This window comes from Gymnodraco acuticeps, unplaced genomic scaffold (genome assembly GCF_902827175.1).
Source record: "Gymnodraco acuticeps unplaced genomic scaffold, fGymAcu1.1, whole genome shotgun sequence".
NCBI classification, from domain to species: Eukaryota; Metazoa; Chordata; class Actinopteri; order Perciformes; family Bathydraconidae; genus Gymnodraco; species Gymnodraco acuticeps.
In genome coordinates this window covers 211,859-231,848 of record NW_022989970.1, presented here as the reverse complement: position 1 = coordinate 231,848, position 19,990 = coordinate 211,859, and the positions used below count along the sequence as shown (strand labels likewise).

Below are 19,990 nucleotides of genomic sequence, written 5' to 3'. Positions count from 1 at the left end.
TTGCTATCATTGCCAACTGTAATTGTTGTGCATATTATTCGGAAATTTTAATCAAGAAAATATGTCAGAAAAAGATAATTATAAATGCTGCATAAATACGGAAACATTTGCCAAAAGTACTCGTTAGGCCATATTATGATAATAATAAAAAACTTGTATTTTCCTCTAAATTCAGTGAAATATAAAAATTAAGTAATTCAAATGTAAGAAAGGTACACACACACACACACACACACACACACACACACACACACACACACACACACACACACACACACACACACACACACACACACACACACACACCTCAAAACTCTGCTTTAATAAAACAAAACGTGTACATGATAACCAGAGAGCTGTTTGCTTTCAGTTGTCAATGCTTTTTTATGCTGTAACACCTAGAGATGTAGTCAATGAAACCAAAATGAAATTATAAAGTTTATTTGCAAAGTGCTTTTCATTATAGTTGTACACAGCAATAATCATAAACCAGGTGTATACAAAACATAATCACAAACATGTTACATCAATTAAAAGTGAAAGTGTAATTGTTAACATATATTAAAAATAAGGCTCTGCAATCACTGTGCTACTTTAAACAATTTATATAAAAAAGTGCTGCAATAAGTGCAATTTGGTTTTGCTCTGCCTTTCATGTAGATGTTGTACCTGAAGCTAATTCTATTATAATACATAGTCAGGTCAAATCAATATGCAAAACCTGTTATCAAACCCCTTCTTTCTACTCAAGCTTTGAAAACTCAGCAGATCCGTTACCGAAGAAGGCAAACACACCAAACCCAGGACAGAGCGGCTCAGTGAATGTGGTGTGGACTCTGTGGAGGAGAGTCATGGTTTCAGAGACGCTGTAGAAGGAGAGAACGCCTGCACTGTGATCCAGGTACACTCCTACTCTGGAGGACCAAGGACCTGAAATCACAATGTTAGTACCTTTATGTCTGAACCCATAACTGTTGTTAAAACACTCCAAAGCCCAAGACTTGTCATCATTTCCGAATCCACTTTCATATCCTGTTCTGCTGATGTCCTTGTACGTGACTGCTACCGACACCTCGAATCCGTTCCTCTCCACCTCCCAGTAATGACGTCCGCTCAGGCTCTCTCTGCTCAAGACCTGAAACATGTCCGTAAATCTGTCCTGATGGCTTGGATATAACAGTCTTTCACTCACTACTGTTGCTTTTCTGTTGCCCTCAGATAACAACAGCCGTGCGTTTGCTGTGTTTGGATCCAGTGTGTTTTTCTGGGAATGTCGTAAGAACTCAGCTCTGGTCTTGGGCTCTTCCTGTAGGAGTAAAACATCCTCTTCTTCAGGCTGTGAGATCTTAGTCCACGCATCAGCGAGGACGTCCTGTAGTTTATCTCTGACCTCCGACACAGCTCCGCTCACGTCTTCAAAGTACTGCACAGGGCGGGTATTGATGCTAGGTGAGTCTGTAGGTTCACCAAGACATGACAGTGAGGGGTAATGGTGTAGGAACTGGCTGTGATCCCCTGTGTGTGAGAGCTTTTCCAACTCAATGTCTTTCCTCCTCAGCTCATTGATCTCCTTCTTCAGCTTCTCCTGAATCTTCATGGCCTGACTCACTTGACTTTTCTGCCGGTGTTTGATCTTCTGCCTCACATCAGAGCTGCTACTCTTGCTCAAACTGACCACCTGAGTGAAGATCTTCTCGCTGTCAATCACTGCTTTATCAGCGGAGAGATTGATGGCCTCCACCTCCTTCTGAAGCAGCTTCACATCTTTCTCTCTCTTCTGGATTCTCTGCTGGATGTTTTGCCGACTCACCCCGAGCTCTTTCTGCTTCTCTGTCCTTTCTGTTGAGGCTAAGACGGTGTCATGGCCCTTATGTTCATCCATGGAGCAGAGCATGCAGATACACTGCTGATCTGTGCGGCAGAAAATCTTCTTCTCCTTACCATGACGAGTACAAATGATCTCCTGAGGCTTTTTTGAGGGGTCGACCAGCTTGTGTTTTCCAAAGGCAGGGGATTCATAGTGAGGCTGGAGGTGCTGCTCACAGTAAGAGACCAGACACTGCAGACAGGACTTCAGAGCTTTCTGTTTTCTCCCAGTGCAGACATCACATCCCACATCTCCAGGTCCAGCATAGCAGTGATCAGCTGGAGACGCTTTGACGTCTGTCTTCTTGTTCTTCACTTCCTCCACTAACTCTGCCAACACGGTGCTTTTCATCAGGACAGGCCTCGGTTCAAAGGTCTGTCTGCACTGAGGACAGCTGTACACATGTTTGTGATTCTCTTCATCCCAGTGGCTGTTAATACAGTCCATACAGTAGCTGTGTCCACAGGGAATAGTCACCGGATCCTTCAGTAGATCCAGACAGATGGAACAGCAGAGCTTTTTACAATCCATGAGGTTTTGTTGCTGTGCCATTTCACCTCTCAGAGAATGTGAACTAGTTTCACTTTCTTATAAAAAGTGATCCAAACTAAAGCTCATTTCCTTTTCCTCACTTCTGCTCGCTGATCTTCACAACATGTGGGTCACAGTTATGTGTTACTGGCAGATCTGCAAAGGAGGCAGGGAGGAGAACAAATCTGGCCTGAATGGGACTGTCCTGTTGGACAACAGGAAGAGCAGGCGGGGCTTCTACTATCCCTTTCATTCCAGGGAGAGGAGTGGAGCAGCAAGTCTGTTTAACATTAATCGATTAAGGGACGAAAATAGAGGTGAAGGACATTTCCAGATGCCTTACTTAAGTAAAAGTACTGATAGGAAAATACTCTCGCTCCTAATGAATAGAGCAAAAGTATGTAGTGTTAGGGAAATAATTGTCCTAGACTCCTAGATATGACGTGCTTGACCAACCCTGACGTCTATGACCGGGCAACTCTCGGTCACAGATGGTTTATTGTTGTGGGTACACTGGGACACTTCCTTCTCGGTGTTTGTGGACTCCAAGGTGTGAAATCTTCGAGGCCATAAGTGTCAGACGCAAGTAACTCAGTGTTCCCAACTGTTTAGGCTATCTTCTCAAACATGTTGATTACTCTCTGCGAAACCAGTTAAATGGGCTAACGAGAGAGAGGCGCGCCAGAATTGACGTGGCAACTCTCCCGTGCAGTCAGACCGTGGCTGCTGTGACTTGTGATGTGAATTCTCCGGCCGAAGCTCCAAATAAACCATCAGTGTTTGACATCAAAGCTCCTGCTCTTCCCGTGTCTCTTTCCTGAGTCGGTGACTCCCACTGCATTGCTGCACAGAAGTTTCCCTTACATGTAGGAGCTATTATCACTCATGGATTCATGTAAAAGCAGTTTATTTTTACTGTTTGGTTATGGTGGAAATAATGATTAGTTTCATTATTACTTAATCTCCTGATTTTGTCTTTAATTAAATGATTGGTTGTTCGATTTGTGAAAAAGAATCAAACAGTGAGATATAAATGACAAGTTCTCATAGCACAAAGTGACACATATACAATGCTTTCCATCAACCAGTACAAGGACACATTTCTCAATAGTTACAAATAAATCTAAATTAATAAAAAACAATATTCAAGGCTTTAAAGATAGCTCCTTTAAATATTTTTGAATAAACAATTGTCAAAATAGCTGCCAATGTATTTATTTTTAATCCAAGTACAGTTTCAGGTGAACTTTTATAATTCTAGTAATGTTTAAGAAAATGTCCTTTTATAAGTTCTTCATTTGTTTTCTATCCACTATTTTGTCAAATAACTGCTGACCTAAATAAATGAAGTGGATTAAAAAGTACAATATGGAGTGGTAGTATCAAGTGGAATGAATATGCCACATTGATTTATAAAAGGTGTCTTCCATACAGCCTGTCAGCAAAAAATACAAACGTTAAGGCTGTTGTCACTATTTCCCTCAACTCCTTCCCCCTCAGTTTTAATAGCTTTCTTTGTCATGCCTGTGTTTCACCACCATGTGTCCCACTTGGCTTACAATTCATTAAGTTTAGTTTCCTCCCGTTTGTTAGTTCATTGGCTTGTCTTTGTAGTTTCTGTTTCTGTCTTAAAAATAGACAATAGCCCAACCTTTCAAAAGTTAAACACAATTGTAACCACATTTATCCAATAAACATTAAGACTACAAAACAAAAATAAACCTCATGATGAGTTCCAGAAATCAGGCGGTCATGTAAGGTAAATGTAACTGTTCATTAATAGTTAGATCAACTTATTTTAAACAAAGATAACATTGACAGGCCCAGTCATGACTGTAACTTCAATATCTTAAAGGCTTCATTTTAGTAATGAACATTGGATCAAAATATTAACATGCATATTTCTGTGTGTTTATTCACAGGGGAAGAAAAAGAGGGGGATCTTATGGAAATGGTAATTTTACATTAGATACAATTCGTACTCCTTTCCACATTTCTGGTCTCAATCCTGCAGCACTCTACTCTATATGAAGACACAATTGTGATTTGAACTAAATGCTTATTTTCTACAACTATTCAATATCCAAAGAAAAGTGGTCCTGCAGGTTGGCCCACAAGTATCACTGTAGCATCCAATGGCCTCACAGAACTGTGCAGCGGTGGTAGTCCAAATTAGCTCCTTGTATTAACGGTCTAAATGTGGCTATCATTTTCAAAGAAACCGCAGCACTACTGGTTAGAATACTGCAGCCACAATCCACCTACTATGGCAGTTCTGAGGTACAGGAAGTTGATACTTATTATAAATCCCTTGTCATGTAGACGTATTTTAATGGATCGGTTCAAACCCAAAGGATATGTGTAGGATACAATTGAACAAGGCAGTTTTAGTAGAAGTAAAAATCAATGCCTTGGAAATACATCGTGGGGCAAAGTATGTTTTCCTTGATACAACTGTCTCTATGTTCCCTGAATAACGAGACTGGAGGACCACTCTCATGTCCCCATGGCAACAGTTTGGGGTGGTAAAACTTTGATCTTCAACGTGGCTTGACATCAGCACATGCATGATCAAATGTGGATTCACTCATGCATGCCTTAGCATGCACACGCACAGCATAGACACACACACACACACACACACACACACACACACACACACACACACACACACACACACACACACACACACACACACACACACACACACACACACACACACACACACACACACACACAAAATGTCAACTAATAATCAGCATAGGCTTGCTAGTAAGATGTTGTATTCAGGAGTCGATAGAGCATTTCCTCGTGCACATCACGTGTTTGCAGTCTTGGCATCCATTACGACTAAGATGCTGGCAGTAAGATTTGATCGGGAGATAAACAGGACACCACTAAGTATGGGTTGAAATAAAGAGGATTAGACTGTTCTTTTCAAATCCAAATATATGGTTTGATTATGTTTCTAAAAGGTCCCAGTGATTTCCTAAAACAGCTGGGCACTGTAGTTTTCAGCGAATGTTCTCTAAACAGGACTTGAAAGTGTATTTGTTCGGGACTATCCTCACCTGTGGTTATCACACATTTGGTAGTGAGTATTTGGAGGGAGAAAAACTCCCTCTGGAGGGTTCTTTAGGATGTTAGCCTTTGCAGACCATTTACATGCACAAAAACTGAAAAACACACTCCAGGAAAGGGAAAACCCCCAAAAGCACAATAGGGCCCCTTTAACTGTACCACATGGTATACATGCTACATTTAGTGTATGCCAGTTTAAGTGATGTGTATATAGTGATTCTGTTAACAGCTTAATATTATGCATGCAATCACATCATTCAATGAAAGTGAAATGCTGTTGTTGTTTTTGTTTCATCGTCTGTACGACAAAATGTGGTTCACATTTTCTTTTATCAGGTCACAAATATCTCCACTATCTCCCTCATTGTGAAAACTCATTTTTACAATATTCAGTGCTTAAAAATGATAAATTAGACCTAATCTCTTGCAGCTTAAGCTTTGTTTTTATCGGGAAGTTTGGTGACTTTGAGCTCTGTTATGTCTATCTGTATGCTTCGGCCTGGCCTGCCTGTTTGCCCTTCTCGCATTGTCTCTGTTCTTCTTCCGTCCTGTAGAAAGAGTACAGGAGGGATCTAGAAGAAGGAGTGATTCTATTATTATGTATTTATTTAGATGTTGGTATGCACTCCGTATTCCAGGTTCTCTGTAGTGATACCAATATTGCTCAAAAAGTAAACAATCTTGGGTAAATAACGTTCCCCTTACATTGTTTTCTTGGACTGTACTGGACGCATCACCATATGCTTTCATTTTAGTTTAAGTTAATTACGCAAATTTGTCTCTGTAAGGAAAATATGTGATCATTATTTTATGTATTCATATACCATGGCTGGTTTGCTCATCAGTGTGCTTTACTAAATGTAAACCGTCCAAATGGCTCCAAAGTTATTTCCTGTTACAATGTTTGCAAGCAGTATCAGGAAATGAAGATGTTTCCTAGCAACCTATTATCAGTAAAGGGGTCTTCGCTGACCCAACTCTGACTCATGCTGCACGAATAGGATTTTTAGGATTCATCGTTGTTTTATTTGGAATTTAGCCTAAACTTTTATTTAAACCAATGTTTTATATTTTTATGTTTCAAGACAGTATTCAGAAATATGGTCCTTTTTATTTTCATACTGGATAAATACATTACACATTAGAGTATTGAACCATATCATCTATAGACTTGGATGTATTGAGTTGTTGATGACCCAGTGTTGAGTTAGAAAACAAACAGAACAGTTTAAAATAAATTAATGTCGAACAAGGAATTAAGAGGCAGTCCAAGAGAGTGTCGACGGAGCACCTTTACAGCCCTGGAAAGACTCTGGTTTTGAAGAAAATACTTTTAACCCTTTTAACATTTGAATTATTTGTATTGTTTTAATTGTATTTTTAAATAGTTTTAGACTATCTTTGTACTGAGATTATATTTTAGACAGCTCTGATTTTAGTTTCTTAGTCAAGTTTTTATGTTCTCCTGAATATTATGTTAAAATCTTAAACTTAGTAGTTGGCTCCTGTATTACCCAGTTTTGCTCTCTACCTGATTTAAAATAACCCTTTCCCTCTCCATACATTATTACCCCTCCCCCCTCCTTTACATAAAGTGAAAAAAGGAGCATCCTTTCATCTGAATTGATTAAAAGAATGTCTTTCTTGTTTAATTTATCATATTTTCCTTTTAAGTGAGTTAAAATACTAGTTCAAGTTGTCTGTTTCCACGTGTTGAGCGTTTAGGCCACAGTGAATGAAGAGATAAAAGGTAGGCGCTAGGACCCTGAGGGTTCACGTCTTTTCAGGTTACACACGATGCTGCCTTCACATGCTGCAGGAATTGTCATTATTACATTTAGTGGTGGAGAAGTAATGCCTAAAATCGACTGATAAGGTTCTGCGGTTTATCATAGAAACTATTTTAAGTAAAATGTTCCACTTGTAGATTTATGAAGTCACAATTGTATTAGATGTATTAGATTGTGGTAAAGTGAAATTACAAATGTTAAACTAAGTTATGGTTAGCTAGCTTTCAACTTCTGGCGACTGCAATTGTGACATGAAAACATGAAAGTGGTTTTGAATAATATTAATATCTCAAGTTAATTATTTAGCTGTCGGAAAATTCAGCGATTTAACTAAACTGAAGCCTCAAATTACTTAAAATAATCAGAACATGGGACCTATTTATTTAATTAATGACACAAAGTTATGAGTTATATATGGCCTTTAGATATTTGTTTGTCTCTCTATGGCCTCCATAAAAATCTGATCCACCATGATATAAATTCCCAACCAGTGAATTGCATGTAATGATTTAACCTTGTAAAGAAGAATTGTGCTTGTAAAATGAGCTCAGGATTAAATTGTTAGTTAAAAAACAATACCTATAACTATAACAACAAAACAAGTCATCGGAACCATGTTACTTGTAGACTATTCTGCACTATTTCAATGATATTTTATTTATTTACTTGCACTATTATCTGTTGTATTGTATTGCACTGTTGGAGGAGCCTGTGACCTAATATTTTAATCATCATAACTACACTATAGCTATGTACAAATGACAATAAAAGCCTTGCATCTTGAATGTTAGCACCTGTTTACCAACGACTAATAAATCCGAGTTTCTTAGGTGTCCCTGAAGAAGGCATGAGCGTCAAACCTCCACCCCTCGAGGAAGCTGAGCGACATCCATCAGACTCTCTGCTGCACTCTCGGAGGTACACACTTCTTCAGGCTGCACCCCACAAACGTTCCGCCGGGCTGTCACACCGATTTCCGGGCACAATCTGGTGATCTCCCCGCTGATTCCCCTCTCCATCAGGACCGAGGGAGAGATGCGCCGTCTGGGAGGAGTAGGAGGAGAAGAACAGCAGCAGCAGCAACACACACCTGCGAGCAAGATCTGAGTTTCTGTAACATCAGAGAAAGGTAAGTGCAGAAAGAAATGTTACCTGGTCGTGCTTCAGGCTCGGGGTTTTGTCTGATGCAGATGCTTTTTGTTGATTTCCGCGTTACTTCCCAGCATCAGGGGAAGGCAGGCAGTATGAGTCATAGCACGGATCTGCTGAGGAGCAAAGTGTCTGCAGCCTCCAAAGCCTCCTCTCTGATCAGTACATGCAAAGCGATGCACCTCTGTGTGCTGTTTAGGCAAATGACTGCTTACTGTGTGCATGTGTTTGCAGACACGTGTGTATGGGATAGTTATTTAACATGGCTAGCAAGATGTTGTATACCAGAATGAAACTCACACGTTTTTCTTTAGGAAACGTCTGATAAGTTTATACATTTAATTTTCTTTTAGGGCTGCAAATAATCTTTTTTTAGGTCGGTTAATCTTTCGATTATTTTCTCGATTAATTGACGAGGTGCTTGGTCTGTGTCAGAAAATGGTGACATGTTGTTTAGTGTTTATTTAACGCTACAGAAAACATTAAGCAGGCATCACATTGTTTCTGACTTTGAACTTGTTTAAAAAACATAACTTCCTGATTGATTTAATAGTCGACAACTAATCAATTTAATCTCTTGCAGCTTCTTATTCGACCCCTTTAGGCGCAATGATGCTACAGTACAGTCTAGCTTTTTGGACACCTCACATTTTTGACCAAAAGTAAGCTCTTGAAATAAATGGTTTTCCCAGTTTTGCTTGGAAGAACTTGACTGGACTGCACAGAACTCTGACATTCAACACCTTTGGGGTGAACTGAAGCATCAAATCCTTGCCAGAACTTCAAACAAACATCAGTTCTTGGACCTCTCTAATGCTCTTGTTGCTAAATGGGAGTGAATCCCTGCAGCCTGTATCCAACATGTTAGAAAGCCTGACAGAAAAATGTTGAAAGCTCCCCTGACCCTATTTGCATGCACCTTGGAGACTGCCCCTAACTTTAATTTCTCCATTTCTCTCTTTTATCAACATAAGGCTTCAAAATCTGATCATAAACTAAAAGTAAGACCTGTTGAACATCAGTTAACAGGGTTCTTACAGTCATTAAAAACCTGGAAAAGTCATGGAAATTCAAAATGTTAATTCCAGGCCCTGGAAAAGTTATGGAAAACAATATTTTTCACAAGGTTTTGGAAAAGTCATGGAAATGTAACTAAAGTTGCATCAAATATAATTTACATTGTATCTAATCGCCGAAATAGTAATACTATAATGATAATACATACTGTATCGTATGGTAATGAAACATAAAATGGCATTTAACTGACGAGGTATTTTGCTGGTGGGAGATTTTAGTTGCTTTAGCGTGTAGAAGCTAGTAAGCCTACTTGATTTGTTTTAGATAGGCACAACATGTTTCATATGCAGACCTTATTTTCCTGTTCCATGTTAAAATAAACCATTTTCAGTGGTACCGCTGAGAAAGTCATGTTTTTGGTCATGGAAAATTAGGTAAAGGTCATTGAAAATCATTGGTGAAAATGTGTATGAACCCTGAGTTAAGCTTTGTCCTCCACTGTAGAACACTGATAAGTAGTTATTGAGTCGTGCTGAATTGAACAACCTCAGTGTGAGTGTGGCTTACCGCTAAGCCCACTTGCAGTTTTCACATCTGACTTGTTTTACTGTAAACTGCACATCCAGGTGTTTCCCCCGGTAAGAGATGGTACACTCATCTGAAGCTCCTCTGGCAGAAATGAGTCTCTCTCTTAGACTGACTGTATTTGTTGACTCATAAATCAGTTTGTAAACTAAGATGGAAGGAGCAGAGGTAATTAGTGGAAGCTGCCTTTTATTGGTTTGGTAATTCACTCCGATCCCTTGAGCTGCTGGCTGCTTTATTGTTGTATTACGTCTCCAACATCAATCCAAGTTGATTCCTCACTGATGGACCCATAATGGAAATTACAGATTACATTCTCGCTGTTATCTCCACCATTGTTATACACTGAAAGGCGCTGCTTTTAAACGTTGCATTTCATAAAAAGATTAATTAATGAATGGAGATAAATCCTGAGTGTTGTGGCTTTAGCAGATGAACACAGCAAGTGTTTTAAAGTGTTCATTACTCTCATGGATGGCAATATGGCCAAAAGATAAATCATATTTTCTAATAATTCAATAAATAAATATTCCACATGAAATCACCTCATGGTAAAACCTACTCATGTTTGAATTAAACACCAGAAAAAAAGTACTCTATCTGGTATTTTCTTAAGAATTTTAGTGCAGAATGAAACATTTGAGAAATGCATTTTGGCTTAACTTAAACTATGAATATGAAAATACTAAAAGTAAACATTAAACAGCTTCATAAACAGTATATATTATACGTTATATTGCATTGCAGCAATACCAAGTGGAATAACCTCTCTTCGATATTAAAAGTAAACATAAAAAAGTGCACAAGAAAGTAATTAGACAGAAAGAATATTTACCAACCATTTAACAATAATCAATTGATTGTTAAAATAATCTTTATGCAAAAATATCCTAACATTTATTTTTTAAGCTGCTTTTATATATGGAGATCTCCTGATTTTCTCACATTTGTCACCAGTTAAGTGAATATCTGACAAAACAATACTTTGAAAGACATAACCTTGGACTGCGAGAAACTGCAATGGACATTTTTCACTATTTCCTGACATTAAATAATAATCAACAGTTGTTTTTATGCAGCTGTAGTTGAAAGATCAGCTATGTGTGCGAATGACTCTTTGTCACAGTTTGCATACGTCTGTGTAGCAGTTTCACTAAAGACTTGTTTTTTCTCCTCGGACCGTTTCTCTGTTATAGTTTTTAGTAAACTGTCACACAGACGTTTTGCACACGACATTGTTGAAGAACACCCACTGCCCGCAGCAGCTGATGCGGAGGGGAGCCTCCCGGTAGACTCTGCAGGGAGACACTGGGGGAGGACGCTTGCCATCATAATTTATTGAAACTACTGCCTGCCGTTTAAATTGTGACGCAGCAGCTCACACCTCAGAATAAACAAAATCCAGGTTACTGTTGGGTTTTCTACGATCTGAGTTTTAGGATTAGCTGAAAAGAGTCCAGGAAGCTTAATTACAAGTTAACAGCGTTTAATAAAACAATGATACAATTAATTTGCAAATGGTTAGCCCGGCCGAGCTTGCTCTCTCCAGTCGCAGGGGATGAGAAAGAGACAGGCTTCCTGTTTGTGTCACATATTTATCATCTGTAGTCTTCTCTCATTGGCTTAGCATCGACGGGGGGCGGGTCCACAGCACGTCCTGTCGTTTTCTGATGTTAACTTCACAATCTTCTAATATCTGTTGGTCATTTAAACATTCCCTAATAATAGTATTGCAGCGTCAATAAGTGAGAGTTGAAGACCCACGTGTCATTCTCCTTATATTCACGTACACACAATAATATTAGCTACATGCTAATGCCACAAACACCGTCTGCCAGACAGGAAGTTGAGTGCGTCGACAATGTCGTGAACATCCGGTTACAGAATAAAACAGTGTTATTCATTTAAAGTTTACGGCACATATATATTGATTTTATTCCTTTACCTTCCATACAGACACCACACCTGAGATCTGGCTGACCATTATGAGCGCATGTGTGATCTTAACTCCAGTTTATTGTAAGATTATAATTAAAGTCATTGACGTCCTTCAGGTTGGGATCAATCCAGGCTTCTTTTTTTTCTTAAATCATTGCATACAAATCAGGAAGAATCCGTGACCAATGGAACCCATAGATTTGGTTTTATGTGATTAAAACCATGCACGAGACACAGGAAAAATAACGTTAAATTCAACATGATATATATTTTGTTTTAATAAAATAATAACAAAATCATAATGAAAAGATCAGATCAGGGTAAAACAATTACAACACAGTTCTAAAAACACAGAAGATAGACCATAGGATAGATTGTCTACCAAATTCTCCAAAACCAAGTATATGTGACTCTTTTTTAATGTTGTGATACAGTCCCATAGTGGCTGACATTGTTACACACTTGATGTTAAATGGTGACGATATTTGTATGTCTTTCACGCTCTTAAAACTACATCCCCTGACCTCCTCGATTGCACCAGTCACAATTACTAAAACCACTCCAGGTCGCCTCATGACAACTAACGTAAAGACGGGTCATAATGAAATGCTTTTACAAAGTCGAAGCTTAGAAAAATTCAACACTTATGTGCAGCAGAAATTCATTTGTTCTGAACATCCCTCTAAGGTTAGGAAACACTCCTCTTTCTTTTCCTGAATAATGCCAATCGGATCGAGATAACAATAATTAGCAGCCACAGTCAAACTAATTGCTCAGCCTCAGACCTGTAGACCTTTCACGCTGTTGTCAGATAGTTTTTATGAGGTGCACCAGCAGTTTCCATGGTAATGTTTGAGAACCCAGTTGTACTTTTGAGGATTATCCGGACTGAATTGCCACCTGTGAGAATACAGGTTGGATGTGTTGCTACGATGATTTTCCGTGACCTTTTAACTCTGAGACGGCTCTCCCTAACCGTCGTGCCCTTTCCTCCTCGACCTGTGTCTGTCTCTGTCACTGCCTCACTCTCCTGCCAGCCACCTGCAGTGTATTGACCAGAAGCAGCAGGATTCAGCCTTTTTAAGATGATTAATGCATAGATAAGATTGCCACCTGATAGCGAGGGCCTGACTGACTGCAGTAACACTTCTCTCCGAGCCAAGCGTGGTGTGTGCGGTCCCGATGGCTGTCAGCAGAATTGAGTTTTAGTGATAGAAATGTTTCTTGGCAGCAATAATTTGCTTAAAGCTCCATAGGAAGTTGGAGCCAAATAACCAGAGTGTAACAAGTTCACTGGAGACAGTACGTCTCGAAATCACCAAATTATATCTGGCATTTTCAACTCGTATTAAAGCGGCTATAATTCAGATTTTTTTATAGCCTATTGCTAATGGATCAAATGACAACATGTATATGAAGTAGGGCCACTCGTAGAACAAAACAGCAGCCGCACACAGTTCAAGACAAGTTGGGGAAAAATAGTAAAGTGTTTAAAAGCGAATAAGACTGATATTATTTCAGTAGTTGGTGGAGACCAAAACTGAGGTAAAAGGATAGTGAAAGTTAGGGGATTTTAGGCCAAATTATAATCTTCTATGGACCTTTCTGGACGCAAATTACGTCATTTACCATGTCCACAAAGATCTTAGCATGTACGCCAATTGCTCCCGTTTCGTTCCACACTCAGTCCAGTTGGTGGCATCTTAAGGAGAATACAAAGACGGCCATGTTTTTGCCTTGTAACCATCAGTGGAGCTCACTCATCTCGGCCATGACTGACAGAACTCAAATGCTTTTTTACTAATTTTTTTAACGATTTTGCTTGGTTGTAGTTCAATAGACTGTGCGGTTTTGATGTTGTGAAAAGATACATGGAAATAAAAACTAATACAAAAATGAGTTGCAGCTGTGTCTATAACCAGTCCAACCCTGTGTGTTGTTGTAAGCTCCCTGTAGTGGTTGAAGTTGTGCTCTGGTGTAAGGATGGAGATGGTGTGACACATTCAGGTTAACGATTTGAACTCAAGTGTTTCGCTCAGTTCAGCCAGTCGGTTCAGATAACTCACAGCCGGATAAGCAGTAGAGGGGTAAAGGAGAGAGAGCACTTATAAGTCTTAGTATGACAACCATACAGACCTAGAATAAGCAAATAACCCAAAACATGCCAAGATGCCACTGTGGCTTCAGCGACAAATTCACTGGTCATTCTTTTAGGGTCTACTTCAGAAGGAAACATACATGTTCTGCTGCTAGCCAGCTAAGTAAATCATGATGAATACATTGGCATTTTGGACAAATAAACACATATAAAATATAATTGTTGAGGGAATTTCTTCTGTCTGTAAAATATAGATATTTTTTTGATGTAACATGTCAAAACCATTCGGGTCTTAAAAGTGAAGCCAATGCAAAGGTTGATTTAAATAAAAATAAAAAGTGTGTTTTCTGTTCATGGTAGTTAATTCTAACAGTTCGGTTGCCTTACAAAGCTAGTTAAACAATGGGTTGTACTTTTGGTTGCGAAAAAAAAACAGAACAGTAGTCCAAAAACCAATGGGTGACCTCCTGGCGACTTCATCCACTTTTATTAACAGTCTATGCCCAAAACCGGCTAAAAGGTTCTAGAGGTCAAGGAAACATTTGACGTTTAGACAGGAGGCTGATGTTTATCTATATATTATATATATATATATATATATATATATATATTATATCTATATATTTGGGTGGTTTTGGCGCAGCGTTGGTAATCAGATCAAGGGGCGTTGGTGAACTCCAGTTCGAATCCCGCCTCGGCCGCCACTGCGTCAGGCCGTTGTGTCCTTGGCACCCGCATTTGCTCCTGTGGGTAATGTCCGCAGTAATGATTCTTACATGTCTAATATGTGTAATGTGTAATTGTAAAGCGCTTTGAGCACTCTAATAAAAAAAATGTAATGCATTATTATTATTTATTATTATTATCTGGTTTTATACTGTTAGTTTAACCTTGGGTACTCTCTATTCTTAACCATCGTCTAGAGATGGCTGATTAGGAAACTACTATTTGAAAGTCCCAAGCATTTTGAAAGACATTGACAAAAATCAGTTAAGATTGGATTGCTTTTTCTTGTATGCAGCGGAAAAGCGTATAAATACTGATCAAATGACTAACTCTGGTGGACAAACTATGTAATGGATTACTGTTCAGAGATTAGTTCACATATTGCTCATACTAAATCTTGATTGGCAAATATCTGCTTAGCTTATCTAGCTCTATTCCTGAGATGATTTAGGTAGAAAATACATTCCTCAGCGTTTGCCTCAGAGAGACAGAGACTGAGAAATGGAGCGATTTGAAAGAGTAAGATCAGGGATGTGGGTATGACTGCAGGATCAATAATGAAGGCTGTTCTTCTGCACAGTAAATCAGCTCAGCAGTACATTCTCTCCCCTCTGTTGCCACTTTTATCATCACTCATAAATACCAGGATTACAACTTGTTATGATGGGAACTCCTCGCTCTGTAGTGCTGTTTTAACGATGTAGGCCATTCTTGATTTATATACAGCACAGGCACACTGATCTCTAAGGGTAGATAGATGCAGTTTTTTTTTTTAACCGTCCTTTAATCCAGCATCAGGAAACAGACGTAGCTGGACACTAGGGCTGTGCGATTATGGCAAAAATCATAATCACGATTATTTGGGTCAATAATTGATATCACGATTATTTTGACGATTATTCATTGACCATTTATTGAACTTTAAAACAAATAATATTTTACCAATAAACAAGATCAACAAATATGTTGGAGCACACTTCCAAAACCATACTAAACATATATTATTAATATGATAAATAAAAATAAATTAGACCAAATTAAATCAAATATGATGCAGTGCACTGTCACAACCTACTGAAAACTCCTTAACATATAGCCAACATTTTGGTAAAACATATTCATTATTCCACTCAGTTAAACGTTGAAGGCTGGCCAACCGTCATGGTCCAGAAGTAACAGGAAATAAATGTTGAACTACAATTTAAGACCAAATAAAAATGTTTAGGCCACCATGGCAAATGCTGGTAGGGCTGCTCATGTCATCTCTTAAAGATTTTTTGCAAGAAACACCAGCCTGTTTACATGGTCTGGTTTCAGAGATGAGCGCAGGCAGGTGACGATATTGCCACCTGTACTGAAGACCCTCAGCCACGCCCCGACACATGGGGTGACGCCGGCCAATCACAAAGCTTTGATGCGTTCAAGTGCATTATTCTGGCACAGGAAGATTATGTTACAGGACATTAACGATAAAACAGAATATTGTTGTTCTATTTTTAGACACATCTTACGATCGACTGGTTGGGCACCCCTGGGCTAGACCATAGGTCCGTTGTGGTCGCAAAGTAGTCAGCTGAAGCCACATCTCTCTCAACTTCCCCACGGCATTTGTCATATAGTGCAGGCAGCGCAGACCTGCTGAAATAATACCGAGACTGCATCGCGTAACGCTTGTCCAACGTGTTGACAAGTTGCTTAAAGCCCTGGTTGCTAACAGTGCTAACTGGGCACATATCTTTAGCGATGTGAAATGTAATGGCAAAGTACTTGCAAATAGTGGAAATAGTTTTACCCTTCTTTTTAACGAGTTGCTGCTCTTGTTCTGACATCTTCGCTCGCGCTGAACACTCACAACACATGTCACTCCCACGTGGCCGAGTGGGCTTTTAGGGAGGGGCGAAGCGCACCCAGTGACCCAGCAAAATAATCGTATTTTGTCAATTATGCTGTTTTCATAATCGTCGCAAGCCATAATCGTAATCGCGATTTAAAATACGATTAATTGCACAGCCCTACTGGACACCATGAAACTGTCATTTTGAACAAATTCACCTTTTTTATTCGTTTTTATAACAATGAACACTCTCCCCCGGTTCCCCTATTTATTGTTTCTGCTTTTTGTTGCCCAATTTTTACAGTTTAAGTAATAGATTCCATACAACTGAAATGAACTGCTATCTCCCTTATTCACTTGGGTTGGGTACCAAACTCTGTACTTCCAAGGGTACTGATCGAATAACGAAGATACTACTGAATACTGATGCCCGTTAAATCCATCTGTGTCAAATGTTGGTACTTGAGTGCCTCTGGTTGAGGGAGTCTGAGGCTGCATCTCAGGTCGGTTAAATGGAATCCTTGCGTCCCTCACTTGCGTTGTTTCCCTGCGTTTAGTCCCTCCCACCAGTAGGGACTGTTAGGGAAATAATTGTCCTAGACTCCTAGATATGACGTGCATGACCAACCCTGACGTCTGTTATCTCCTTTAAGGAGATAGGCTGCTTCAGCCATAATGTTGTTGTTCCCATTCTATGACCCGGCAACCCTAGGTCACAGATGGTTTATTGTTGTGGGTACAATGGGACACTTCCTTCTCGGTGTTTGTGGACTCCAAGGTGTGAAATCTTCGAGGCCATAAGTGTCAGACGCAAGTAACTCAGTGTTCCCAGCTGTTTAGGCTATCTTCTCAAATATGTTGATTACTCTCTGTGAAACCAGTTAAATGGGCTAACGCAGTGGTTCTCAAACTTTTTCTGTCAGGGCCCCCCCTTTGGAGAAAAAAAAAAGTCGGGCCCCCCCAACACAAATAGTCAGGCTCAGTGGCGGCGCCAGAGATTTATTTTGGGGCTGCTGTGCGGTAGCTTGACGTTTCATAGAGGGTGCTCAAACATTTAGGGTTTCCCATTAATGTACCGGGCGCTACAGTGGAATGTTCTACTGCAACAATCCCCACGCATACACACAGTGTACCCGCGACTGTCACAATTGGCTCGATAATCAGCTCACGGCATATAGGTGTAAGCAGGGGTAAAGTGCTATTTTTGTAGGTGGTGTGTGGACTTCACATAGGGGGTAAGCTCCCCCGGGAAGATTTATTTTTAAATATTGAAGTTAAAAGCATCAATCTGGTGCACTTTGAGAGCAACATGAAGAGATCTATGGATACTTCTCTCAACACCCATATGAAACAGAACTGTAAACAGATTTACTTTTTCTTTATGGATATTTTACAAATCACCCTTTTAAACTCTATTCTTGTTTTACTGTCATATAGTATTTCATACCTGTTTTTAATTTATTCTCTTGTTTTTTTATAACTATAATGATCATATAAACGTGTGCCTCAGAAATAATTGTTTACATTAATGGTGACCAACAATTTGAGACCCACTGAGATAACACTGAGAGTCCTTTAGCTCACTGAGTCTCTCAGTCTGACTCTCCTCCACTTTGTTGTTGAACAAACTCCTTATATCCGTTAGCGTAGCTCGATAGTACCAGAAGCTAACAACGATCTCCGGTACCAGTGCGCTCTCTCTCGCGCACACAAAATGGCTCGTTCCACACACACGGAGCCGAGCTTTAATGATACACAGAGACCCAGACGTAATAGTACTGTACTGCATCATATTATTTTTGAATCAATAATTTTTGTAATTATGATTTTTTTTTTTTTTTTTTTTTTTTTTAAATCTTTTTTTTATATATATATAACCATTTTTCCTCCTGGTCTCTCGCGCCCCCCCTGGCATGCCTCTGCGCCCCCCACTTTGAGAACCACTGGGCTAACGAGAGAGAGGCGCTCCAGATTTGACATGGCAACTCTCCCGCGCAGTCAGACCGTGGCTGCTGTGACTTGTGATGTGAATTCTCCGGCCGAAGCTCCAAATAAACCATCAGTGTTTGACATCAAAGCTCCTGCTCTTCCCGTGTCTATTTCCTGAGTCGGTGACTCCCACTGCATTGCTACACAGAACTTTCCCTTACAGGGATGGGTACCGAGCCCCGGTATTAAAAGGGCCCCGGGGCTGAATTATTAAAGTCCGTGGTACTGTTAAGCTCCGATGTTAACGGTCTTTTTATCGGTGCTGGAGACATGTAAAAAAAATATGTATATGTATTATTGCTACACAAACATTATAGTGCAGTTTTAGTGTCGCCAACTCCGTTTCTAACATTCAAAAAGCGTGTAAAATGCGTCTGTTTAGTATTTTCGATCTTTCCAATCCAGGCGAGAGATCTCTCTCCCCGCCTGCTTGCGAGGGGGCGGGGCAGTTTACACACACGCAGCTGCTACATGCAGCACACGGAGGACATGGCTGAGAGAACGCGCTCCGAGGTGTGGTTAAACTTTACCCGTCTCGATGTGGACAATCCTCGTTGCCAAAAGTGCAATAAGAGTTTAGCATGTAAGGGCGCACGAACAATTTGTCTAAACATTTAGCAAAAGTGCTCCACATTCAGACGGAGGAATGCACCGAGTTCGACCGTCTTTCTAGCAGCTCTGTAGCCCCATCCACGAGTAACGTTTCCACGTCAGGTGTTATGTATGCTAGCAGCAACACACAGAGTTAACTCTATGATACAAACATGGGTTAATGATTAGAGGTAACTGAGTTATTTATTTAGTTAAAGTTTCAGCTATTCTCTTTACAATTCTGTCATCATATTATTTAATATGATTTGTTAAAGCATTGTTGTTTCTTTTGATGTGAAATGTTATGTATTTAATTTAAATAAAAAGCAATGTTAGTTTTGTTCACAATTGGTTTAGTTAGTTTTTGTTCTCCAAAAGAACCAATAAGAGTACCGTTAAAAGACCGGACCGATAAGCGGTATCGATAAAAGTAGTAGTACCGTTAAAACTTTAACGATACCCATCCCTCCCACCAGGGAAGCATGGAGAGACGCAAGGAAACCACGAGAAGCAGGGAAATTAGTTTTAAGAGCAATGGGACGTTGTTTCCTCCGGAGCGCCACGTGAAGCGATGTCCGTTTGTGATGACGCCGCACAGCTGATCGTCTGACAGCAGCCAGCTCTGTCCCCATTGTTTTCACAAACACCCCCGCCTCTGTTAGTACACATTTACTGACATATACACTGACAAATCATTTTTGACCTCTTTGTTGTTCAGATATATCACATATTTGTAATTAAATGATACATTAATTGAAACAAAACACGGTATAAACTGAGGAGTGACTCCCGTG

The 19,990-nt window shown here is 39.7% G+C and overlaps 2 protein-coding genes across 2 annotated transcripts in view; one reads left to right on the top strand and one right to left on the bottom strand.

Annotated features, from left to right (window-relative positions):
* Positions 1 to 425: 425 nt before the first annotated feature.
* Positions 426 to 2,532, bottom strand: LOC117542928 (E3 ubiquitin/ISG15 ligase TRIM25-like). Its single transcript, XM_034210813.1, has one exon. It carries the CDS (start codon positions 2,417 to 2,419, stop codon positions 743 to 745), a length of 1,677 nt encoding a protein of 558 aa, XP_034066704.1. The 5' UTR covers positions 2,420 to 2,532; the 3' UTR covers positions 426 to 742.
* Positions 2,533 to 8,127: 5,595 nt separating this feature from the next.
* The window catches only part of LOC117542932 (ras-related protein Rab-27B-like), a 75,584-nt gene continuing 63,721 nt past the window's right edge, over positions 8,128 to 19,990 (top strand). Inside the window, exon 1 of the mRNA XM_034210823.1 lies at positions 8,128 to 8,398. The gene's annotated coding sequence lies outside the window, so the exon portion shown is untranslated. The remainder of the gene's footprint in view (positions 8,399 to 19,990) is intronic.

Coding starts and splice junctions, on each gene's coding strand:
- LOC117542928 (XM_034210813.1), bottom strand. CDS start 2,419: ATGGCACAGCAACAAAACCTCATGGATTGTAAAAAGCTCTGCTGTTCC.